Source organism: Monodon monoceros, unplaced genomic scaffold, assembly GCF_005190385.1.
Source record: "Monodon monoceros isolate NGI ecotype Baffin Bay Population unplaced genomic scaffold, NGI_Narwhal_1 Super_Scaffold_18, whole genome shotgun sequence".
Lineage (NCBI taxonomy): Eukaryota > Metazoa > Chordata > Mammalia > Artiodactyla > Monodontidae > Monodon > Monodon monoceros.
Genome location: NW_021703774.1, coordinates 160,124,815 through 160,150,272, shown reverse-complemented (window position 1 = coordinate 160,150,272; position 25,458 = coordinate 160,124,815). Strand labels below are relative to the sequence as shown.

General features: G+C 49.5%; 2 protein-coding genes across 3 annotated transcripts; both read right to left on the bottom strand.

Moving 5' to 3' along the window:
• Positions 1–6,837: 6,837 nt before the first annotated feature.
• GPN2 (GPN-loop GTPase 2) lies at positions 6,838–17,927 on the bottom strand. Of its 2 annotated transcripts, XM_029231276.1 has the most exons (5): positions 17,307–17,927; positions 16,561–16,717; positions 13,660–13,820; positions 9,047–9,177; positions 6,838–7,562 (listed from the first exon to the last, which is right to left on the bottom strand). In XM_029231276.1, exons 1-5 carry the CDS (start codon positions 17,715–17,717, stop codon positions 7,490–7,492), a joined length of 933 nt encoding a protein of 310 aa, XP_029087109.1. In that variant the 5' UTR covers positions 17,718–17,927; the 3' UTR covers positions 6,838–7,489. The 2 variants fall into 2 exon arrangements, with proteins under 2 accessions (XP_029087109.1, XP_029087108.1); XM_029231275.1 differs by lacking the exon at positions 6,838–7,562 and having other exon boundaries at positions 8,732–9,177; positions 17,307–17,903.
• A 198-nt stretch (positions 17,928–18,125) lies between these two features.
• On the bottom strand, positions 18,126–24,916 carry GPATCH3 (G-patch domain containing 3). Its single transcript, XM_029231193.1, has 7 exons — positions 24,468–24,916; positions 22,777–23,195; positions 21,074–21,248; positions 20,675–20,734; positions 19,609–19,730; positions 19,373–19,500; positions 18,126–18,871 (listed from the first exon to the last, which is right to left on the bottom strand). The coding sequence occupies exons 1-7, from the start codon at positions 24,898–24,900 to the stop codon at positions 18,634–18,636; spliced, it is 1,575 nt and encodes a 524-aa protein (XP_029087026.1). The 5' UTR covers positions 24,901–24,916; the 3' UTR covers positions 18,126–18,633.
• Between the last annotated feature and the right edge of the window lie 542 nt (positions 24,917–25,458).

Genomic DNA, 25,458 nt, shown 5'->3' with positions numbered 1-25,458 from the left:
TCCTGTCTTTTCCAGTTATTGCAGAGGGACGGGACAGGGTTTGGTGTATGAGTTACAGAGACCCTCCCATGGGGCTGGCTCAGTGACCCGCAGACATGACTCTGGAGCCAGTGACTCCAGGAGAGAGGCTGGGGGGGTCCAGCTCTCTCCATCAGGGTCTGGTCTGGTCCCCCGAAACTGGTCCGTCCCGAGAGGGTCAAGTGAGTGCAAAGACGGCTTGGAGGCTTCTCTGCCGGGGCCGCGGGGCGGGAGGCTTAAGAGCTCAAGTCTGAGGGGACAGGAAACCAGTGCAGTCTCAGGTGTGAGGTCCGAGGACAGCGCCGGAGGGGTACGCTGCAGTGAGCGGCTCTGGGCACCTGAGATCTGAAAGCGGGAAAGAGTCATTAGATCTGAGCGGAGGGGAGTACTGCCTGGGGCAGGGGTATGACGCCGCCTTTTTAAAGGTCTGGCCCAGGTCTGAGAAGACCGCCCTCCAGCTTTCGGAGATGGGGACAAAAATGAAACGGGCTGACGACGAGGAGACTCAGGTTGAGTGGGAAGGGCCGCGAGGAGCGCGTCCGGCCTTGGTCGGCGGAGCCCTTCGCCTCCACACCTCCCCCCCCCCCCCCCCCCCCCCCCCCCCCCCCCCCCCCCCCCCCCCCCCACAACCCCGGCACCCAGCTGCAGCACGCCTACATATGCGGCCTCCCCGCGCGGCCAGGCCTTCACAGCCCGAGGCTGGAGGCGGGCCCGAGGCCGATGTCATCCAATCACGGGAGGGAGATACTCAGGGTCCCGCCCCCGGGGCCCGACTGACCAATAGGAGAATGAGCGGCGGACTGCGCGCATTGCGTCTTCCCTCCGCCCATCCGGCCCCGCAGGCGCCGAGACGGGCTGCGCCACTGAGGGGCCCCCGTCCCCCGCCAGGTACCAGAGGCGGCGCTCTCCCGGTTTCGCTCAGACGAGTTGCCACCCGCCCTACCCGAGAGCTCGGCATCCTCAGAGCAGCGGGACAGGGCGGGGTCGTGCGGTAAAAGTAGTCCCTGCCCTCTGAGTCATTTGATCTACGGGCGGTGCCTGGGCCTGGCCGGGCAGGCAGGGTCGGCTAGGAAAAGGCCCCCGAGGTGTCCCCATCACACTCCGGAGCCCAGGCAGCACTGAACAGGTAACCAGGAGGCTTGGAAGTGTCCCTGACTGGCTTGGAAAAGCCGTTATACCTCCCTGGGCCTCAGTTTCCCCTTCTGTATCATAAGGGGCTTGGACTAAAGGCTTTATAACGAAAAAATGTGAAGTTAAAACTGCCTGGGTTTGACTCCCAGCCTGCCTTGGCCAAGGCTTTTCACCATGTTTACCTTCTGTCCTCATTTGTGAACTGGGGATTAAAAAATAGTACCTTCCTCTTAAAGTTGCTGTGAAGTTTGAGCAAATACATGCATGTAAAGTAGCCCAGAGTACATATTCAATACATGCTACGCATTATTAATCCTTCCAGCATCAATAGTCTAGGATTTATCCAGCATTTCTGTGCCAAAAGCAGAATAATCAGGCCCAGTACTGAGGCACAGCTTTACTGCCAAATATGACCTACATGATCACTGGGCCTCCTGAGAATACTGGCCTGACATCAAGTGGTCACTCCTCCACCTGACAGTATTGGGGAAACTCAGTCCAGCCTCATCAGGTTCCCCAGAGTCCAAGTTTGGTCACACCCATGGGACTCAAAGGGCTCTTATCAGAGCTACTAATTCTACAGGGGAAGCTGGCAGGACCACTCTGATGCTTTCTGGGTCCCTCGTTTTCGCCTCTCTTTTCCCAGAACGGTGTTGGGTTTCAAGGTTCCAAACCAGTCAGAGACTCTGGGAGAGGGCAAGTGACTTACCCTCAGCTCTGGAAGTGACCTGGTTTCTCTTACCGGACAGGTCTGGTGACTTCCTCTTAATGGGTAGGTCCTGAGAAAGGAAATTCTTTCTTTTCTCTCAGCATTTGACTTTTGCCTACTTCCTCTACACCGTTCATGGTTGCCCTCTATGGGAAAAGAAATGAGCTACCCTAAGGTAGCATGTTGGTGTTGACAGATTTTAAAAGCAGATGCTATGGATTGGAATGTCACCAAATCAGACAGCTAGCTGTGAGCTGGCTTAGGCACCAGCTTCTGAACTGGGTCCCAGACTTCTCTATCTAAAGCTTTCTTAATGTTACCCAGGGTGGGGTCTCAGCATTTCTTGTCATCTTTTCCTGGCCTAAATTTGACATTTAAAATTTTTCAGTCCTACGCAACATTGTAAATCAACTATACTTAAAATTAAAAAAAAATTTTTTTTTTCAGTCCAACTGCTAATGTATATGGAATTTCTCTTGGGGTGATGAAATGTTCTGGATTTAAATAGTGGTGATAGTCGCACAACTTTGTGAATATATGAAAAAACACTGAACTGTAAACTCTATAATGAATTTTATATGTGAATTATATCTCAATTAAAAAAAATCAGTCCCAGAGGGCAAAGTTGGTAAGATTGCCAAGTTCTGCTGGAAATTTCGTGGTGGCCACTCTTTCCAGTTGTCCTCTCCACTTGAGCACTTTCTTTTTTTTTTTTTCCCCCCCGGTACGCGGGCCTCTCACCGTTGCGGCCCCTCCCGCACAGGATCAGCGGCCATGGCTCACGGGCCCAGCCGCTCCACGGCATGTGGGATCCTCCCAGACCAGGGCACGAACCCGTGTCCCCTGCATTGGCAGGCGGACTCTCAACCACTGCGCCACCAGGAAGCCCCAAGCACTTTCTTGTAAACTTTTCCAAATTTCAAAGCCATCTTCAGGTCAAAACACGACTAGCCACCATCCCTTTCCCTTTAACACATACAGAGCTTTGGGTACACTATCTAGTCCGCCAACTTCTTTCACTTATATAAATACATTTATTCAGTCATGATTTCATACCTACTTGATTCTACCTCTAGGTTTGCAACTATGTCCTGGGTTTATTTTTCATCTCTCCAGAGAGCTCCCTAAAAATGGTAACTTTGTCCCATTATTCCTCCTTCTTCCCACAGCGTCTCCAGCACGCTTTTGTGTGCAGGAAGGAGCTCAAAACTTAGTTTTAAAACTGTCCCTCAAATGCCTGGAAACCAGGTTAGTGCCAGGTCCTCTACTGTGGAAAATGGAAATATAGCTAGTTCTGGGATAAAGCAAAGCTTTCTAGATAGAAACTGGGCTCACAAAGAGTCAAGTAACCACAGTCCTATCCTTTCTGCACTGCCAGGTTATCCCCTAGGAAACAGAGGCCCAGGGCTTACAAAGATTTTCCTCTCCCAAGAATTTGAGTTGTATGGGGAAAGTTTGCAACCTAAAATTCTCTAAAGAAGGTATCTACTCTTCTCTCTTATATGCAGTTACTTCAGAGAGCAAAGTCCAAATTGGCTCTGTAGATCCACAGAAGTAGGTGATGGAAAGCAAGGTATTGGGGTTAAGGTACCTTCTCAGAACTAACCGGGCACCCTAGGCCAAGGCATTGGGGTCAGGCAGGCCACTGTGTCTCCTTCCAGAAAGGCAGAAAGGCACGATATTCCTACACACCAACACACACACACACACAAAATGTCCAAGTGTCCAGTGCCTTTTTGGGAAAACCTGATTTCAGATGCTTGCACCAAGATTGCTCTTCTGACCAAAAGTGCCCCCCTCCTGCTTCTTCCTAAAGAACAGAATACAGTAATAAGAGCACGTGGCATGACTGCTATGTGCCAGGCAGTTTCATACCTTATTCCTCACGGCAACACATATTATCATCTTTGTTTTGCTTATGAAGAGACTAAGGCTCAGAGCCACTTTGACACCTGGGCTTCTGGGGCTATGGGAAGTTGGCTCCCTGGCTGGACATGGAGGACACAGTGGGTTGGAAATGAGGCATGTGGCTCTCCCCTACCCTCAGCAAGCCTGATGCCACTGAGGTCTGTGTAATCTGAGACTCTTCCTTCCAAAGGGGACAGGAAGAGGAGGTGAGCAGCCCAGACGAGGCTGGGTAAAGGCTCAACAACCAGGGGCAAGAGAGAGGAAAAGGGGGAGGAGGGGAGCTACTCAGCTTGATAGAGAATTTCCCTCCAGGATTTTGAGGTAGTTGGGCCTCCCAGCTTCTTTCAAAAACGGGGTGGGCCTTAGTAGTGCTGGGAAGTCACTCCCCTGCCTCTCTCAGGAGCCTTGAGAAAGGACAGAGAATCTCTCAGATCCTAACGGGATCCTCATCTTCCCACAGACCCTAATGGGATCAGGCTTCCTATTCTCAGCCAGCTGTGGGTGAGTGTTTTGCTACTTCAGAAACAGCTGAGGGCAGACTGTCTGTGCTTCAGCTCTGTGGGCTTTAGGGTGTCACCCTCACTCCTAAGCCTCTTTGTCTGGGCTGGAAGCCTTTCCAATTAGCTGTGGTCACTGATAGGTTCCAAACACTATCTTCCAGTTGTTGGAAGTCCCCAATTCAGAGCCAAGATATGCATAGTATAGCCCAGTGTCAGTGGTTAGCAGAGAAGACCAAGAAGGTCCCTTGGAAAGCATTCAGGGATGGTTTCCTCCCTCCGGAAGTTCACGATTGCCAAGTGAGGTCGGGAGTGAGAAGAGCACTTCCAGACAGTGCCTGTGAGTTGTAAAGTGGCACTTTTCTGGGAGGCATTTTGGCAATATGAATCCAGAACCTAGAAAACATCAGCTATTTTATTTCTAGGACTTTATCGTAAGTTAAAAGTCAGAGAGTCAGAGTGGCATGGACATATATACACGACCAAACGTAAAATAGATAGCTAGGGGGAAGCAGCCGCATAGCACAGGGAGGTGAGCTCGGTGCTTTGTGACCGACCACCTAGAGGGGTGGGATAGGGAGGGTGGGAGGGAGACGCAAGAGGGAGGAGATATGGGAACATATGTATATGTATAACTGATTCACTTTGTTATAAAGCAGAAACTAACACACCATCGTAAAGCAATTATACTCCAATAAAGATGTTAAAAAAAAAAAAGTCAGAGAGTCAGACAAAGATGTTAATCACAGCACTATTTACAATAGCAAAGAAATTGCTAACAATTTAAAGGCTAAGCATGGGAGTCTGGATAAACAATGTTATAGCCATACTCCAGAATATTATCATGTAGACATTAAAAAGGTCCTTATAGTTTTAGTTACATGAAATAAAGTTAACTGAAAAAAGCAGGTTACAAAGCATTAACAATATATCCCACGTATATAAATGCTATAGCTATCCCTCTGAACGCATAGAAAAATAAGACTTGAAATAAAAAACACTAAATATACATTTGAATAGAAAATTTATTATAAATATTTAAAAATTATTTATCTGTGGTGGGATCATGGGTGACTTATTTTCATTTTCCAAGCTTTTCACTTTTCTGTCAGGAAAAAAAGAAATCATAAGGACAGTCGTCATATGCTGACAAATCGAGGATGGTCTTTCTCTTACCCTACACACTTCATGCTGAACAGACCTCACCTGGAACCCAGACACCTCTGCTTTTCTGCACTGTGCTATCCCCTCCCAATCATGACAGGGGGGATAGAAAATCACGTTGCTATCAGTGGGAAGTGGACAGAGCTCCATTTACTAGAGGAGAAAACACCCTTGTTGTCACACCAAGGCCTGAAAATAAAGTTTGGAATTTGTCCATCCTTCTTCACTTGATGACTGCAGAGAATAAATGCTCAGGGTGCTTGCATATGAGGCCATAAAGCTCTAAATGATGCTTCCTTCCAGCTGGGTGCTTTGGTGATAGCTGGGGCCTCCAGGATGGGGTAAGCATCAAAACCCATGACCACAGCTACTGGTATTACTTTCAAAAACACAGCACCCACCCTCATGCCCTAACTGATGAGGGATCTGTCCAGCAGCCTGGGTGTCATTATTCCTGGGCTCCAGGCCCCATAGGTGACTCACAGCCAGCCCCAGGCAGTGCCTCCTAGCCTCAGTTTCCCTGGCCTGCACTGTTGACACTCCCCACAGTGTCAATAGGGATGAGGTGCTTTGAACTCCTTAGATGAGAGTCGGGGGAAGGAGCACCCAGTTATCATCCCCTGTCCCGCCAGGCGTGGGAGTTGGGGTCGGCTGCTTTCACACTGTTCCAGCCCAAGGGGCCTCCTCACAGCCCCTAACTCTTCTGCCTTCTGCTCTGGTGACCAAATGTGAGAAGCAAAGCCCGGTCACCCCCATCTCAATGCTGCTTCAGAACAGTTTTCCTAAACTGAATTCTCCAACTGTCCGAACCACCAATCATCTATCTTCCCCCTGATTTATGATTCAGTTAATACCCTACAGGTGTCTAAATTCTTTCTCCTGATTGGTTATAAACCCTGTGGGAGGAGGGCCCTGACTTTTCACCATTAAGTATTCAGCAAAGTGAGCTATGAGAGAGACAGGCTGACTGAAGTTCAAACTCCTCATCTTTCTGTTTCCTCACAGTAAAGTGGGGCTTAGTACTATTCCCCATCTTGTCTATGTCCCTAGGAGCTGCTGTGAAAGCCACATGAGGACTGTGTGTGTGGAAGCTCTTTGTGAAATGCTAAGCCCTTCCCATGTATTAACAGCACTGAGTGTCTGCAAATAAGACTACTGGCACGACAGCCATCTGTCCCCTTCTGCCTCCAGGCTACAGCCGGAAAAAAAAAAAAAAATTAAAATTAAAAAATAAGCCTGGGATGCTACCTACTGGTTGAAAATGTGAATTGCATCCAACTAGTTGCAAGAAGAGCAAAGGAAGCTTACACCAGTATTTCCAACTTCAAGCCGTCTTGACTTTTCCCACAGCCCTCATGATACGATTATATACTGATATTTTCCTTTAAGCAACTCATTTTGTATAAATAATTTCATTTTAAAGTCAACTTTTAATCACTAATATAAATGGAAAACTAGTTAACACTTAACCTCAAAAAACAATAAAACCATGACATAAAGACAATGAAAATAAAACGTTACAAGATCTGCTAGGAAGTGTTGTCTGTGAGACCTCAAGTTTGAGGTTCACTGTTAAAACTGAAGATTAACCAAAGAGCATAACTGAGGACTGAGAGTCAACCCTCTAGTATGATCCCATGCTTTGGGGGAAACACTGCCCTGTAGTATGAAGAAATAGGACTCTTCTGAGGAAAGGGGACATTCCCATATTCCCAACTCACTTGGCCTGGATGATTGAAGAAAGTTTGGAAGCCACAAAAAGTAGAAGATAAACTCTTGTATTGTAGCACATTCCGTCACAGCCCGAGTGGGACCAGTGCTGAATCCCTGGTGGCAGCGCCCAGAGTTCATGAGGCTGTGACTGGTGCTCTGCTTGGCTACATGTGTGGCTTTTGGCCAGAAGTCCTCCGCAAGGCTGAGTATGCCCTCGCCAGTCTCCCAGCTCTGGCTGGGAGGGCTGCCCTTGGATCTGCAGGCCACTGAGCTGTCCGCTGCTCACTGGGAGCTGCCACTCTCCCCAGCGCTGGGTCGTGTGTCTTGTTCTCCAGAGCTCAGCTTGTTGCTATAGCTGCATGGCCTCCTGCTCCACTGACTGCTCTGAGGGCGCCAGGTACTTCTCCTGCAGGCCCAGGGTGCTGATGGAGGGCTCGTCAAGGCTGATAGCATAGGCAAGGATGGAGAACTGGTCTGGGTAGGATCTGACCTCTGTGATGTGTGCCCTCTAGCTGCGTCTGGAGGTTCCTCCCATCCCACTCCCTTCCTCATAATTAGAGCTTCAGGCAACAGGGAACAATTGGGTCTGAGAAGTCCCTCCAAGTAACCAGACCCAAATGCTCCTCTATTTGCCTCTTGCCCACACTGCAGAGAAGCAGAGAACCAGAGAGCACTAACCCTCCAGCTCTGTGTTGTGGCACCTGCTCTGGAGCCAGGCTGTGGGGTTAAACCCTGACTTTGCCACTTGCTTTTTCTCATCTGTAATACAGAGCTGTGAGGAACTCTGTCAAATGAGACAACGAATATAAAGCGCCAGCATGGCAACCGGCACACGGTAGGTGCTCAGCAAATGACTTCTCTGCTTCAGCTAGAGGAGGGAACTCAAGGGAGCTCAAAGAAAACAACAACTTTCTGCTTGGGCTATAGGATGCCTTCTAGCTCTCTCTGGAATAGCAGGAAAGTGGGGCAGGAAGGACATCAATCAGAGTCACACAGGAAAAGACCACGACACTGCCCATGGAGCTGTGTGAGGCTGGCCGACCTGAGGCCTGGGTCTGGGGTCTGACTATGGCTAGGTGGCCACCATGGCTCTTATACTAGAGGACTCCAGCGTCAGAACTTGAGATTCTACAACCAGGGAGACTGAGGTTCCAATACATCCCATGGCCCCCTCAAACACAGCACAGCTGCCAGTTCCCATCCCTGCCACCCACGTGACAAACCTGCCCTCTCCTCTTCCTTTTCTTGCCTCAGTGACTACAACCACCCCCTACCACTGACTAAACCAGAAACCTGGGAGTCTAACTTCTGCTCCACCTCCTTCTATCCCATAACCACCTGGTCACGAGCTCTAGCTATCTGTCTCCTTCACATTCTTCCAGTCCACACCCTTTTTGCTATTGTCACTACTAATGTTGCATCCCATCTCACCTGGAGACTGTAAAGACTCTCCTGCTCCCAATCACATCCCTTAAATGCATTTTCCACACTTGGAGGTGCTTTTTAAGAATGTACAACTGATTGCGTCACGCTCCGCTCAACAATAGTATGCTGGTTCCCACTGGCCACCCACAGCCGAAGTCCACACTCCTCCATCGCCTACCTCCCCTTCCCACTGCATCTCCCTTTCCCCTTCACACTCAAGACACCAGGCAAACCGAATCCCTTGCATCTCTCCTAAGTGACCAGTGCTCTCTCATATCTGGGCCTCTGTATTTGTTGCGCCTTCTGATCAACAGCCTCCCTTGTCCTCAGGTACAAACAACCCTGAAACCTTCCAAGGGACCAGTTACCAGGGAGCCCACTGGTCAACATGAAATCAGTCATCTGCAAGGGCAGGCATGGCCATTCCTGAGCCCCTGGCCTCCCGCTCTTGGCTGTGGCGGAGGCTAGCGAGCAAGGATACGAGGAGAAGTGGAAGTCAGCTCCCACCGCGGCAGACATCACAGCCTCCAGGCTCCGCTGCTCCTGGACTCCAAAGCAGTAGCCATTGGCTTTATCCACAGCCTGCAGGACCCGCTGGATACTCTCCTTGTCCTGGGCAGGGAGGAGAGAAACAGCTCTGAGTGAAATAGGGGTATGTGGAATTGAGGTTGTACCAAACTGACTGCAGTCTCCAAACACCCGCCTTGATCTTGCCTCATGAAGCCTCTGTCCATGCAGCTCCCTTGGCCTGGAGTACTTCTACATGTGCCCAGAGGCCCGGCTACACATCATCTTTCCTGACTACCAACCCACCCAAATTAGAACAGATAAGCACCTCCACGCACACCCGCAGTCCCCTGGGTTTATCCCCACTGTAGCTATGATCCTTACCATCTTACTATTAGCAAGTTATTAACTCATCTGCCTCTCCTACTTGACTGTGCACCCCTTGAGGTCGGGAACTTGTTTGTCCAGGCATCCCCGGTGCCTGGCACAGAACCTATCCAACAGTAGGCACCCGATAAATATGCATGTAACTTATTTGTTCGTCCACATAAAAGCGGTAAGAATGGTCCCTACATCACATCATGGGAAAGAGAGATCAAAATAATGCATGTACAGTCCTCAGCACAATGCCTAGCACAGAAAGTCTTCAATAAGTGGTAACTGTATGATTAATATTATAGGTTTCACCTCCTCGTTTTAGAGGAGAAAAGTGTGGCATTAAACAGAGAAGAGACAAGTTCCCTTAAGTTCACCCCCAGCAGAAAGGAATCTAACACGCACCTTTGTCTCCCAGGTTACCTTTGCAGGGTGCAAGGTGAGAGGCACAAGGGTACTACTTTGCAAAGTCAACAGACAGTTGCCCATCTTGAAGGAGGCTGAAAGACTTGTCCCTGGCCTTGGTCAAGTCCCTTGCTAATGACTTTCTGAATTCATCCTTTTTCACACCGAGGAGGGAACATGTGTAGAGAGAACCCAGCAAAACAGAACAGGGGGGCTTCCCTGGTGGCACAGTGGTTAAGAATCTGCCTGCCAATGCAGGGGACACGGGTTCAATCCCTGGTCCGGGAAGATCCCACATGCCGCGGAGCAACTAAGCCCATGCGCCACAACTACTGAGCCTGCGCTCTAGAGCCCATGAGCCACAACTACTGAAGGCTGTGTGCCACAACTACTGAATCCCACACGCCTAGAGCTCGTGCTCCACAACGAAGAGTAGCCCACAACTAAAGAATGCCCGTGCGCAGCAGCGAAGAGCCAACACAGCCAAAAATAAATTAATTAAAAAACAAAAAAACAGAACAGATAGGGCCAAAATTTGGTCTACCCTCTTTACTGGAATCCTGCCCACCACTGGTCTCGAAACCAAGGAGACTGAATGATTGTTGGACCCAGGACAAAGACCACTGTTTGAGGCCTCAAAGCCTCCTGGACACATAGCCTGGTGTGCTCCCAGGCACTGCAGAGCCAATAGCCAAGGGACGAGGCCTCTTAGTGCCCAGTACAGGCACACCTCGGAGGTACTGTGGGTTGGGTTCCAGAGCACCAAGGTAAAGCACATTTCATGATAAAGTGAGTCACACGGATTTTCTGGTTTCCCAGTGCATATAAAAGTCATGTTTACACTATACTGTAGTCTATTAAGCATACAGTCAATAGCATTATGCCCAAAAAAACAAGGTACGTACCTTAATTTAAAAGTACTTTATTGCTGGGACTTCCCTGGTGGCGCAGTGGTTAAGAATCCACCTGCCAATGCAGGGGACATGGGTTCGAGCCCTGGTCCAGCAAGATCCCACATGCTGTGGAGCAACTAAGCCCGTGTGCCACAACTACTGAGCTTGTGAGCCACAACTACTGAGCCGGGGCACCTAGAGCCCATGCTCCGCAACAAGAGAAGCCACTGCAGTGAGAATCCCGCGCACCACAACGAAGAGTACCTCCCGCTTGCCACAGCCAGAGAAAGCCCGCGCGCAAAAAAAAGGACTTTATTGCTAAAAAATGCTGACCATCATCTGAGCCTTCGGTGAGTCGTAATCTTTTCGCTGGTTGAGGGTCTTGCCTCCGTGGTGATAGCTGCTGACTGATCAGGGTGGTGTTGCTGTGGCAATGTCTTAAAATAAGACGACAATGAAGTTTGCTGCATCAACTGACTCTTCCTTTCACGAGCGATTTCTCTGTAACATGCGATGCTGTTTGATAGCAGTTTACCCACAGTAGAACTTCTTTCAAAATTGGAGTCAATCCTCTCAAATCCTGCTGCTACTATATCAACTAAGTTTACATAATATTCTAAATCCTTTGCTACCATTTCAACGTCCTTCACAGCATCTTCACCAGGAGTAGATTCCATCTCAAGAAACCACCTTCTTTGCTCATTCATAAGAAGCAACTCCTTATCCAAAAAGTTGTATTATGAGACTGCAGCAATTCAGTGTCTTTAGGCTTCACTTCTAATTCTAGTTCTCTTGCTATTTCCACCACATCTGCAGTTACTTCCTTCACTGAAGTCTTGAAGTCCTCAAAGTCATCCACGAGGGTTGGACGCAACTTCTTCCAAACTCCTGTTAATACTGATATTTTGACCCCTTCCCAAGAATCACGAATGTTCTTAATGGCATCTAGAATGGTGAATCCTTTCCAGAAGGTTTTCAATTTACTTCACCTAGATCCATGAGAGGAATCACTATCTATGGCAGATACAGCCTTAAGAAACGTATTTCTTAAATACTAAGACTTGAAAGTCAAAATGACTCCTTGATCCATGGGCTGCAGAATGGCTGTTGTGTTAGCAGGCATGAAAACAACATCTCTATCACAGGTCTTAGATTACCAGGTGCATTGTCAATGAGCAGTAATATTTTGAAAAGAATCTTTTTTTCTGAGCAGCAGGTCTCAATAGTGGGCTTAAAATATTTAGTAAACTAGGTTGTAAACAGATGTGCTGTCATCCAGGCTTTGTTGTTCCATTTATAGAGCACAGGCAGAGTAGATTTAACAGAATTCTTAAGGGCCCTAGGATTTTCGGAATCGTAAAAGAGCACTGGCTTCAACTTAAAGTCACCAGATGCATTAGCCCCTAAAAAGAGAGTCAGCCTATCCTTTGAAGCCTTGAAGCCAGGCACTGACTTCTCTCTAGCTATGAAAGTCCTAGATGGCATCTTTTTCCAGTATAAGGCTGTTTTGTCTACATTGAGAATCTGTTGTTTAGTATAACCACCTTTTTTTTTTTGGCCACACCAGCCACTTGTGGGATCTTAGTTCCCCAACCAGGGATTGAACCCCAGGCCCTCAGCAGTGAGCGCAGAGTCCTAACCACTGGACCGCCAGGGAATTCCCAGTGTAGCCACCTTCATTAATTATCTTAGCTAGATCTTCTGGATAATTTGCTGCAGCTTCTACACCAGCACTTGCTACTTCACCTTGCACTTTTATGCTATGGGGATGGCTTCTTTTCTTAAACCTCATGAACCAACCTCTGCTAGCTTCAAACTTTTCTTCTGCAGCTTCCTCATGTCTTTCAGCCTTCATAGAACTGAAGAGAGTTATGGCCTTGCTCTGAATCAGGCTTTGGCTTAAGGAAATGCTGTGGCTGGTGTGATGTATCCAGACCACTAAAACTTTCTCCATATCAGCAATAAGGCTGTTTTGCTTTCTTATCATTCCTGTGTTCACTGGAGTAGCACTTTTCATTTCCTTCAAGAACTTTTCCTTTGCATTCACACCTTGGTTAACTGTTTGGCACAAGAGGCCTAGCTTTGGGCCTATACTGGCTTTTCAACATGCCTTCCTCACTAAGCTTAATCATTTCTAGCTTTTAAAGCGAGAGGCATGGGACTTCCCTGGCGGTCCAGTGGTTAAGACTCTGTGCTTCCACTGCATGGGGCATGGGTCCGACCCCTGGTTGGGGAACTAAAATCCTGCATGCTGCATGGCCAAAAAAAAAAAAAAGTGAGAGATGTGAAGCTCTTCCTTTCACATGAACACTTAGAGTCCGTTGTAGGGTTATTAATCGGTCTAATTTCCACATTGTTGTGTTTTAGGGAGTGTTAGGGAATAAGGAGGCTGGTGGAGAGGGAGAGATGGGGGAAGAGCCAGTCAGTGGAGCAGTCAAAACACACATTTGTGGATTAAGTTCACCTTCTTTTTTTTTCGGCCACGCCATGTGGCTTGCGGGATCTTAGTTCCCTAACCAGGAATCAAACCTGTGTCCTCAAAAACAAGAAAAAAAACCTGTGCCCTCAGCAGTGAAAGCACAGAGTCCTACCCACTGGACCATCAGGGAATTCCCAAGTTCGCCATCTTATATGGGTGCAGTCGATGGTGCCCCAGACAATTATAATAGAAACATCAAAGATCACTGATCATAGATCATCATAACAAATATAATAATAATGAAGAAGTTTGAAATATTGTGAGAATTATCAAAATGTAACATAGAGACATATAGTGAGCAAATGCTGTTGGAACATGTACTTGGTTCAATGCAGGGTTGCCACAAGCCTATAACTGGTTAAAAAAAAAAACAAAAACAGCAGTATCTGTGAAGCACGATAAAGCAAAGTACAATAAAATGAGGTGTGTTTGTACCTGGATGTTGAGAGGGATGAAGGAGACCAGACTGTAGTCTTCGATGAGCTGCACCAGTTTCTCATTGAGCTGACGGTAGTGGTGGAAGAAAGGATCAGAAGCCAGGTGGTCAAGCAGGTAGGAGAGGTCCAGGACCTCTGTGTAGTAGTCCAGGTTGAAGGCTAAGAAGAGAAACTGGTTAGCACAGGGAACGACAGTCAATATCCTATGATAAACCATAATGGAAAAGAATATAAAAAAAGAATGTATATATATATATATAACTGAGTCACTTTGCTGTACAGCAGAACTTAATACAACATTGTATATCAACTATACTTTAATTAAAAAGAAAATAAAAAGAAGAGAAACTGGTGTTCAGGAGCAGCTGGCATCAGGCTAAAGACTTGAGGACAGGGACCATATTTTTTTCCTTCTTCCTTTGCCTTCATTCACTCACTCACTCACTCACTCATTCATTCATTCAACAAACATTTGCTGAGGCAGTGAAATGAACTTACTAAGAAGAAAATACTTGATTTCACTTGTTGGCTCTGCCATTTACTAGCTCTATGGGCAGTTACCCACCTCATGGGGCTACTGTGAGGATTAAGTGCTATAAACCCCAGTGTCTGGTTCAGAGAAGTGCTTGATCCGTGGTAGTAAGGTAGAACATGTACCAATAATAGTGCTTGGTCCCTGCCTCAAAAAGCTCATAGCCAGGCAGAGCTCCCAGGACCTGACACACTATCTAGCGCCTCTATCTAGCAGGATGGCCTCTTGGGAAAATCACTTTCCCTTTCCAGGTCAGTTCCTTCTTAGTGTAAAATGAGAAGATTAGACTAGATGACTCAGAGGTCCCTGACTCAGTTCTATGAATACAAACTCTGCACTAAGAGAAGGAAAGTGGGCCTCTCTGCACTGTCCACTTCTGCCTGGAAGACTCAAGCAGCTGGGCTACTCAGTAGGTCTGTCCCAAAGTGAGCCGAGGGACTCAGGCTATTGGGATCGACTGACTCACTCCCTGATCTCTGCTTCCTGTGTTCTTATCAGCTCTAATTGGAAACTGACACCCCTGTGCCTGCAAGGAAGAAAGTGCTGGGCATTCCAACAAACTTCTTGGATTGCCTGACAGGTACGTTTCTCACTGAGAATGCAGACACTGCAGCCAGGTACACTTGGTTTAAATTTTATCTCAGTTAAAAGGCTAGCTGAGTGACTGACCTTGGGCTATTCATGTAATGTCTCTGGGCCTCAATTGCCTGATCTGGTTTGTACCTCAGTCTCTTGTGAGGATGACTGGCAAGAGTCAGAGGTAGAAATGTAGAGGACCAGCATGTAGCCATCTGGGCTGCAGGCTGTGAAGGGGGAGACAGGCTTGGGAAGACACAAATCTGGGCATAGATAAAATGGGGCTTTTTTATCCCCATCCTTCCATGTCCCAACTGGCAGCCAGTCACCCTCCCTGGACAAGGCCCTGACACTTCACTCTCCCTACAACCTCCCTTCCTGCTCACTGCTGGTCATTTCAGCTATTCTTCTCTAGGTTCCTCTGTGGCTGAAGATGCTATTTAGGGAACTAATGCCCCAGTCAGCAGGGCACTAATTTTGCAGGAAAAAGAATGTTGGCCATAGACCCCTAGGCAACGTCCCTGCCTCATGCCAGCCTACTTCTCTCTCAGTCTTTCCCACCTTGACAAATGGCACCTTTATCTGTCCACTGGTTCAGTCAGAAACCTGAGAGTCATCCTTAATTCCTCTGTCTCCACATCCAATCCACCAGCAAATCCTATTTCTTGAGTAAGTTTTGAATCTATCTACTTCTTTCCATTCCCACTACCACTGCCTGGGCTGCTGCAAACATCTCCTACAGGATCTCTGTTTTCATTCTTGCCCCTTTCAATTCACAAAGTAGCCAGAAGGGCCTTTTTTAGTTCATGGTGTTCCCTTGCTTCATATTCATCAATGGCTTTCCTCTGTGTTTCAACAGTACAGGTTCTAGCCTCTGCCCACCTCTCTGACCTCGTTTCCTACCACCCTTCCCCTGGGCACTATCTCAGCTACCCTGGGCTCCCTTCACTCCCCACCCCCTTTTCCTTGAACACAAAAAGCTCTTTCCCGGGACTCCCCTGGTGGCGCAGTGGTTAAGAATCTGCCTGCCAATGCAGGGGGCATGGGTTCGATCCCTGATCCGGGAAGATCCCACATGCCGCAGAGCAACTAAGCCCGTGCGCCACAACTACTGAGCCTGTGCTCTAGAGCCGCGAGCCACAACTACTGAGCCCGCATGCTGCAACTACTGAAACCTTCGTGCCTAGAGCTTGTGCTCTGCAACAACAGAAGCCACCGCAATGAGGAGCCCGTGCACCACAACAAAGAATAGCAGCTGCTCGCCGCAACTAGAGAAAGCCCGTGTGCAGCAAAGAAGACCCAACGCAGCCAAAAAAATAAGTTAATTAAAAAAAAAAATTGTGGTTCATGTGAAATGGCAAACAACAACAACAACAACCCACCAACAAACAAACAAACAAAACTCTTTCCTTAAGGATTAGGGAAATAGGGACCCCTATTGGTCCCTCTGCCTAGGAACAGTTCTGCCTTGCCTGGCTCCTTCTCACTATTCTGGTCTCAGCTCAGATGGTACTGTTCACTCCCCTCACTCCCAACCACTCACTATCCCATCACTTTCTTCTAATTCCTTCATAATACATATCACCATCTGTAGCTCTCTTGTCCCCAAAACCCAGAACAGTATCTGGCACAGAGTGCCACAAAATAAATGCGCAGGGGTCAGACCCGACTGTGGCTGCTATCATCAGGCCATGCATGGTCCCTGGAAGCAGCTTCCTTCAGCTGAGATCTCTGCTTCACTCCAGCCCAGCCGCTGCCCTACTTTTTGCCTGTCAGAACAGGATCTCTTACCCAGCTTCCCATAGTGTTCAATGAGGTCCATCTTGGAGAGGAGGTTGACATGGGGCAGCTCCACATGCAGCATGGTGGCCAGGGAGGTACACAGCACCGAAATGAACTTGGCAGGGTCTGTGCAATAGTGAGAATCCACCAGGTGGACAGCAGTCAGCTGGGAGGGAAGGAAGAGACAGGGTGAGAGTGGCCTGGGGAGGCAGGGAACATTAGGGCCTATGTCTCCCCCATCAGGCTGGGGACTTCTGAGGGCAAAGGGAAAGTCTTCCCATTAGTTTTTTCCTGCTTCTGTTTCATTCTAATAGCCACAATCATTTCCTTATTCCAGGAGATGTGGGGCATCTTTTCCTACAAGATGCCTTGCACTGAGCCTCCCAGTGGGCAACTGGTTCAATTCACACTGCACCTGACTCTATTCTTTCACTTTCTTTTGCCCACAAATCACAACAACAATTACCATACCACCTTCCACATAACTACTTCCATACTCCCAATAATCCCAAATTGGGTACTGACACATCCATTTTACAGATGAGAAAACTGAGGTTCAGAGAGATAAACTGACTTGCCCAGGACCACACAGCGAGGCAGTGGCAGTGGCAGAGCCAGAATTCGAACTCACATCTGTTTTACTCCAAAGTGTCTCGGCCCCTACCTCGCTGTGGGACATGGGGGCGTGGCATCTGTTCTCCTCCCTGTCTCAGTTCCTCCATCTGCAAAATGGGCCTGCCCGTCCCCAGACGCACCCTGAGGTCCCACTGCGCCATCTGGGAGAAGATGCTGCGCAGGGCTCCGTGGTGCGTGCAGAGCTCCACCTGGCCAGGGCAGTCGAAGAGGAAGTAGTGGCCGCGGAGGGGGTCGAGCTTGGCACGCAACCAGTCCAGGTTGGCCTCCAGGTACTCCATGCAGTACAGGAGGCCGCCGTTGGGCCCCAGCTGCAGCGCGTCCATCACGTCGCCCAGCCCCACCAGCTCGCCCACGTCCACGGCGCACTCGTACGGCAGCCCCTCATTGGCCGGGTCCAGGTTCACCACCGCCACACGCCGGCCCAGCGCGCGCAGGAACTCACTCATGCCCAGGCAGTACGTGGTCTTCCCCGAGCCCGGAGGGCCAATAACCGCCTGCCCAAAGGCCGTGGTCGGAGCGGCCCCCGCCATGGGCAGCCGGCACACGGCCCCGTGCGGAGCAGGTAAGCTCGGCAGGGAAGCAGGGCGGGAGCCAAGCCGAAGACGAGAGCCGAGGGCAACGGGATCCCCGACGTGCACTTCGTCGGGGGCCGGCGGTAATGCCCGGGGGTCGCCTAAGGAGGAAGAGTAGGGACCCGCGCGATGTGAGGTGACCAAATGGCCCGGTACTGACGGGACCAGCACCCGACTTCCGGACGACGTCGGAAACAGCAGGGCCGGGAGAGGAAGTCCCGCCCATACGGCGACGACACAGCTTGGCGCCGAAGGGCGTGGTGACGTCGGTGCGTGGGGCGGACGTGGGGGCCTGGGGGAGGGGGCGGTTACCTTTCTGGGGATTTCTCCACCTTCCTCCCGGCCGAATTAGAAGAGAAAGAGAAATTCGGTAGTAAACTTTTTTATTCTCTCGTCAGGTCGCAGACCCGGGACACCTGCAGCGGACTGTCCGCTGCCCGGTCCCAGCCAGTTAAGGGAAGAGGCGATTGAGGGCCCGCCCCAAGACCGTCTCTTCCAACCACAAATCCTCTCCTCTTCCATGTCCCTTTTCCCCTCTTTCTGGGCTTCATGCTGAACCCACTCCCACCCTCCCCTTGCCCCCAGGAAGGTTGTGACGATAACCTCAGTCAATCCAGTTTTCAAGGTGCTGGGGGAGGCAACAGGAGCAAGCCCAAACAGGGACTAGGGTTAGGAGACCACCGAGGACAAGTCATTAAGCCCTATCATCAAAGGGGAGGATAGGGGGCTTTTTATAAAAATGCCCCTGAGGTAGACAGGCAGAAGGCAAGTTCTGAACAAGCCGCGCAGACTGCTGCTCCCAGAGTTCTTTCTGCTTCCGTGGGAGATAGGGCCAGGCAGAGGGCTGCCACTGTGCAATTATGAGTGATCCTGATTAAGGAAGCCCTTGAACTTGCCACTCACGCTCTGAGGGGCTGTCCGAGGCACAGCTGGAACCCCTCACAAAAGCCATATCTGTGCGAAACTTCATGCTGGTGGGTGGCTGGCGGCGGAGCAGCGACTCCCCCTGGTCCTGGGGTAGGGGCTCATCGTAGATGGTGGAGATGAGCCCTAAGCCAGTTCCACGGGGCCTCTTTGGTTGCACAAATGGCTGGAGCTTCTCTCCATGGTACCTGGATCAAAAAGAGCTCTCAGTGAGAGGGCTGCTATCTCACAGCAGTAAAGGGTTTGAGAAAGAACAGGGTAGAAGCTACTTCATATGTGGTTTGTCCCAAAGACTGAGCATTTAAATCTGGATCTTTGCTCTCCAGCCTCCTTATCCATCCATTGATAGTGCCAGCAACCAGAGGCCTCACATACTGCTTTCATTTTAAATGGTACACGAAATTTAGAACAACTGTCACCACTCTGTGACTTACAGTCACTTTCTAATAGCAATCATCAAGTCCAAACTCCTCAGACTTGGGGGAATGACTCCCCCAGGAGATTAATGATCGTGTCAAGCCTGAGGACTCGGTCTTGAAAACGTTAGCGCCAGACATACTTTTTCCTTCTAATTCTGTTTTGAAGTTCATTCCCTAGGCGTCTCTAGCACCCAATCCAAAACCAGAGGGAAGAGGGTACAGCTGAAAGGCTCACTTGGGCTCCCAGGGAAGTCCCTCACCCATACTCACCCCAATCCACGCTTGCATCTGGGGTGCTGGCCGTCACTATCCAGGGCCTCGGGCACCCCTGAGCACCCGCTGCCCAGGCCCTGGCCCTCGGCCCAGCCCTGCCGCTCCATCACCTTCCGCCCAATGCCCTGCAGAGGGAAGGGAGAAGACTCGAGATGGGGCTCCTGTGGGGGCGGGGAAGGGAATGAGGGTAAAGAAGGAACAGAGAGGGGTCAGCGGGCTGGCACAGTGCTCACCTTGGTGTGGCGCTCGAAGGTGCCCACCTGGTGTCCAATCACGGAGCCGGCCTCCTGGCCATCACGGAGTCTCTGTTCCAGACGAATTTGGACAGAGTCTCGGGCATCCTTGTCTCCACCATCTGAGGAAGTAGAGCCCAATTTGTGGAAGGGTCTCTCTCAGCAGAAGGGGGGAAAATCAGGTTTCTAGGCCCTCCTCACAAGATTTAAATATTCATTTTTATGGTGTGTTATTACTGTATTATTATTTCTCCCATTAGACTGGGAGCTCACCAAGAATAAGAACCACAGCTCTCATCTTACAGATGAGGAAACTGAAGTACAGAAAAGTCATAAAGCCAAAAAATGAGAGAGAGAATTAGGACCCAGGTCTTCCCTTCCCACCCCCCAACCACCCTAGGTCATTTCTTTTTTTTTTTTATAAATTTTATTTATTTATTTATTTATTTTTGGCTGCATTGGGTCTTCGTTGCTGCGCACGGGCCTTCTCTAGTTGCGGCGACCGGGGGCTACTCTTCACTGCCGTGCGGGGAACTCTCACCACGGTGGCCTCTCCTGCTGCAGGGCACAGGCTCTAGGCTCCCGGGCTTCAGTCATTGCGGCATGAGGGCTCAGTAGTTGTGGCGCACGGGCGTAGTTGCCCCGCGGCATGTGGAATCTTCCCAGACCAGGGCTTGAACCCGCGTCCCCTGCATTGGCAGGCGGACTCTCAACCACTGCGCCACCAGGGAAGTCCCCTAGGTCATTTCTGACTCCAGAATCTAAATTCTTAACCAGAGCCCAAACTCCTGACCCTCCCACTCTACTAGGGTCTGCCCATCAGAACCAGAGCTCCCTGAGGGCTGTCACCATGTGTCCTTCCTGCACAAAGAAAGGAAAAAGGCCCTGCCCACAACCAGCACTTAATGCACTCAACTAGCGATGTTTTAAGAGAGGAACCTCTTAGCGGGCTACCCCAAGGGAACTGGTGCCCTGTCTCAGCCTCTGCTAAGCAGGTCTGGTAAAGTGTCACTGCAAGGCCAGGGCACCATTCCACCTCCCAGTACTGCAACCTCTGGCCCAGTACCTGCATTGTAGTACACACTCATATCCACATCCCAGTCATCGGCTGTCTGTTCATCAAAGTCTGCAGATAGAAAAGCATCAAGCAGAGTGAGCCAAGGACTCTCAGTTCTGTCAAGAGTTAAATTAAATTAGACTTTCTAGAACTTGGGTCTTTTGATTTTATCTTCAAATCTCTCCTCTGAAGGGGGGTCATTCAGAATTTGTAGGAGGGCATTTTCTCTCCACTCCACTGATCCCTCACCCCTAGAAAGGATGGCTGGTCTCTCATATATGACCAGCGTAAGCCTCTTCCCTAGCCCTTTAGTTGGGCTCACTGCCAGGGAACCCACCGTGTGGAGCACAGCGCCCTGAGTGAACGCAGCAGGGATCACCCCTGCCCTTGCCCGGGTGCCAGTGTTACCTCCTTCCTCTTCCTGCCAGAATTGGGCATCAGTGTAGAACACCAGGCCTGAGCCGCCCTTCTCCCACTTGAGCTCGATCTCCTCCTCAAAGAGCCGCTCAGTGGTCCGCTCCTGCCCGGTCACGTCCTCATGCAGCGCTTCGTGCCGCTCCCACTCCTCACCCCGCTCGTCGTCCTGGGAGAAGGTGGGGAGAGGTGACCTGCCTGTCCAGCTTCCTGACCTCAGGCCCACGAGGAGGGCAGCTCAGTGCACAGGAGGTCCCATAGATGGGACCTCGGCTCCTTTCCTCCAAATTTCTCTGAGAAGCAGCACTTTCTGGCCCCTAAGCCGTGACCAAAACATCTCTCCATGCCCTGTTTCTCAACATACTTGGCCCCTTCCGCCACAAGCCTGACTCACTCTTATCCCTGTGCTTTTGGCCATGTTGTTCTCCCTGCCCGAATATCTGCCCTCCTCTTCCACCACCACCTCCTCTTCACTTGGTTAAATCCTCCTCATTCCTCAAGTTCTGTAGCTCACATGAGGTCCCCCACCACTCTCACTGGTCTCTGAATTTCTCACTGCTAATCAATACACCCTGTTTATGCCTTTCTACATTATGTCACAAAGAAAAAAGGGACAGGAACTAAACCTATCGTCTACTGTGTCAGGCCCTTCACATACCTTAGCTCCTTTAATCTTCCCAACAACGCTGTGAGGTTAGTACCATTATTCCCATTCTACAGGTGATGAAACCTCGATTTAGAGGAGTAAAGTGATTTGCCTAAGAGAGGGGCAGAGCCAGCGTTCAAACCCATACCATACCACATCCCCTTTCCAGATGCTGGTTCTCTCTCTTCAGGGAGCTTGAAGGCTCTTTGTGGGAAGGAAATGAGTCTTAAAATGTCTTTGGAATCCTGTGCTAGCCCCTGTGTTTACAACTGCTTGACTGGACTTGTGGAATGACAGAATGACTCCTGGCTTGAAATCTTGGGGACTCCTGCCCCAGTTAAACTCCAGGAGGTCTCAGGAATCACTGCTACAGAGCAGGGGCTGGAGAAAAGGCAGGACAGTACCACACACTAAGGATGTGGTCCAGATGTGTTAGCAACTCTGAGCTGGGAATTTTGAAGACACAGGTCAATTACTTCTTACCCAGAGTATGCATTTAAAAAAAAAGTTTCCCAACAAATCACACCTCTCCCGATTGTATGGATGAACAAACAAGTTTGGAGAAAGAGGTAGAAGAAATGTCTATTTCATTGATAAAGTTAGAGTGGAGGCTAGTGTTCAATCCACAGACTCAAGGTCAGAAAATAGAGGCGACTTCTCAACCACATAATGAAAGCACACAGAAGTTAGACAAGCAGCGAAGGGGACTGGGTTCACATCCCAGCTGTGCCTCTGCTTCCTTAGGTGATCTTATCTCTTGGTCAGTGGATTTCATCAATGAAAGGGACCCTCCTTACATTTCTTCTGAAGGAATGAAAAGAAGACCCCTTTGAGAATCTTTTGATAAAAGCTCTGGCCCCTCTCCCAAAGAAACATATACCTCCACGTGCAAATGCAGTTTTACGTTCAATGTCAGGGAGTTCAAAGTCTTTGGAAGCCTCCTGAGGACCCCAGGTTTAGAACTCTGGTAATACACAATTGAAGAGTGGTACTGTTAACGCCTTGGCCTCTCTAAGCTGCCAGCAAGGACAAGGTGGCTCCCTGTACTCACGTCATCTGAGTGTGACTCTTCTTCCTCTTCCTCTTCTTCCTCTGGCTCTTCACAGGGGTTGGCTGGTACGTCTGCCAAGCAGGTTCCCTGGGGTATCTCCTCACCCTCGGCTGTGTACACAAGCTCTGCCTGCTCCACAGTCTCCGAGTCCTCATACTTGAAGGGCACATTGCCGTAGCGCCGGGAGGAACCTGTCTTGGGGAACTGGAGATGCAGCTGGGTGATGATCCGAGGGGGTAGACGGCAGGCCCGGATCAACTCCAAAAAGACCCGCAGGGGAGTCCCCACATTCCCGCTGGGCATCAGCACCGGTGGGTTCAGCTCTGGCAGTCGCCTCAGGTCGGCCAGCGTGAAGGCTTCACTCTCAGCCTTCCGACTCTGCAGTTCCTTCCGGGTCTTGAAGGGAAAGGAGTCCCAACCTTGGGAAGCAGGGAGAAGAACAGCTCTTGAAACCTAGAAGTCTCCAGCAACACTTGAGTCAGAAACTGTTCAAGGTTTAAATCCTTTAGCCTAATGCTGTTTCTCCCTTTCAAACTTTTCCAGAGTCCCTTCCTCTGTTCCCTGACCAGAACCACCTAGTAATCTCATGCCATTTCTCATCACCTAGGCTAAGCTCACAAGTTTCTTCCAGATCTGGTTCCTGATGACCTTTTGATTTTCAACTGCCACCAACCCTCACCCCCTGCGCACTGTCATACCATGTGTTCCAATCACATCAAACAATTTAACATGCCCTGAGAGTTTCATGGGCTTTCACATATCTGTGTCTTTGCAAATGCCATTTACTTTGAACACCATTCTTTCCCACCAACTCCTGTTTATCTTTCAAGATCCAGATGCAAAGCCACACTTCCTAATCCTTCTAGGAAATGGGTTTCTCCCTCCCCTGTCATCTCACAGCAGTTGGTGTTAAAGAGCACAGGCTCTGGAGCAAAATGCCCAGTTAGTATTGTGACTCTGTTACCTTGTAATATAACATAACTTCCGTATTCTTCAGTTTCCTCACTTATAAAATGGGTAACAATAGCTCCTACCTTATAGGATTGTTGTGAAGAGTCAATAAGAAAAAGAAAAGACTTCGAACCGTGCCCAGGAAGTGCACAGGAAGTGCTCAGTAAACGTTAACAATTAGAATGGCATCTCTGTGACACTTACCTTTTTACAAATCTGTCTTCCTCTCTGGATTCTGAGCACAGACTGTGTCCAACTGTTTTCTGCATACCAGCTAGAGTCACACTACGTCTAGCAATACAGGCTAGATTTGTTGAATGAATAAATTAGAGGGCCCTGCACTGTGCTTCCCGTTTCCCTATCAAAGTGATTTCCCATGAAAATGGGAGCTGTCCAGAGAAAAGAGTTTGTCTCTTCATTTGCATCTTGCCAACAGAGGACTGGGTGGGGAGCAACAAAGACAATATCTGATTTCCTTCTTTCCCCTTTTATGTCAGTGCAAAATCAAAAGGGTCTCGGAATAGACTTAATAAATTGGAAAGATCATCTGAATAGGCCTCTTTTTTCTTTCCCCCGAGTTTTTCTAACGTGAGAGTTGAGCCTGAAACTTTGTCCAGAAATGATATAAACTCCTAAAGAGCCCTAACGAGAGACCTGACTTATCCTCAACAATCCTCAGGGACGGTGCCTCTGTTCCAGTGCCTCTAGTAGTCCCAGTCTATTATCTCTCCTACGCGTACCTGATGCCTCAGTAGGTAGCCGAAGTCTGCGGATGAAACAACGACCAGGTAACCAAGTCCCCTGAGAATCCAGCCACCGGCGGCCCGAGTACATACGGAGAAACCTCTGGGCTTGAGTTGGCCCCCGTACCGAGATGACGCAGCAGCAGGTGCGGGTCTGGGCGGGAGCAGAGTCCTGAGTGGAGAGAGTGCGGGCATCGTTGAGTGAAGTCTGGGCGAGACCCTGGCGGATAGGAGTTAGGGTAGAGTCGGGAGCAGCCTGGGGAGGGGCCCGCTCAGGCCGATGCCGGTAGTGGAAACAGAGGAAGCCACAGCCGCACTGTTCCCGGAACTGGCTAAAGTAGCTCCGTAGCTGGGCTGAGCGCAACTCCGACGGGATACCGCTCACTATTAAGTAAACTGCCGCCTCCTCCGCCGCACTGGACGCCGCCATCTTGGGTGTCACATGATCGGCTGGAACCAACACTTGCGAGAATATTGCGAGGGGCGTTGAGATGCTGCAATAAATACTGCGTAACCGGTGATTAGTGCGCCGGGATTGAGGACGTGGAACCAAGAGCTGGGAAAGCACGGAAGGAAGTCGCTAGGTGCCTTTCCCACAGACAGAAGCCGGTGGTGATGGGTAAAACTGACCTGAGAAGTGGGGTTACGGCTCTGTTTCATAAGACGCTAGTGAGGATCAAATCAGAAGCCTGAGGGAGAGGCAGTGTTTAAGATTTTTAGCTGTTAGATATCTCCCAAACCTAATCGCAATTCTTTATCAGTTTAGGGCCTTTTCAGTCGTAAATCCATTTATGCTACCAAAACATATTGGTGAACTCTCACAAAATCAGTAAGATAATCCAATTGAAAAGTGGGCCGAAGACCCTTCACAGAAGAGAAACACATGCAGTTAACAATGAAAGATGCTCAATCTCAATCATCAAGGAAATGTAATGAGACCCACTTCATAGCCACCAGGTTGGCAAAAAATTTTAAATCCTCAAATCCT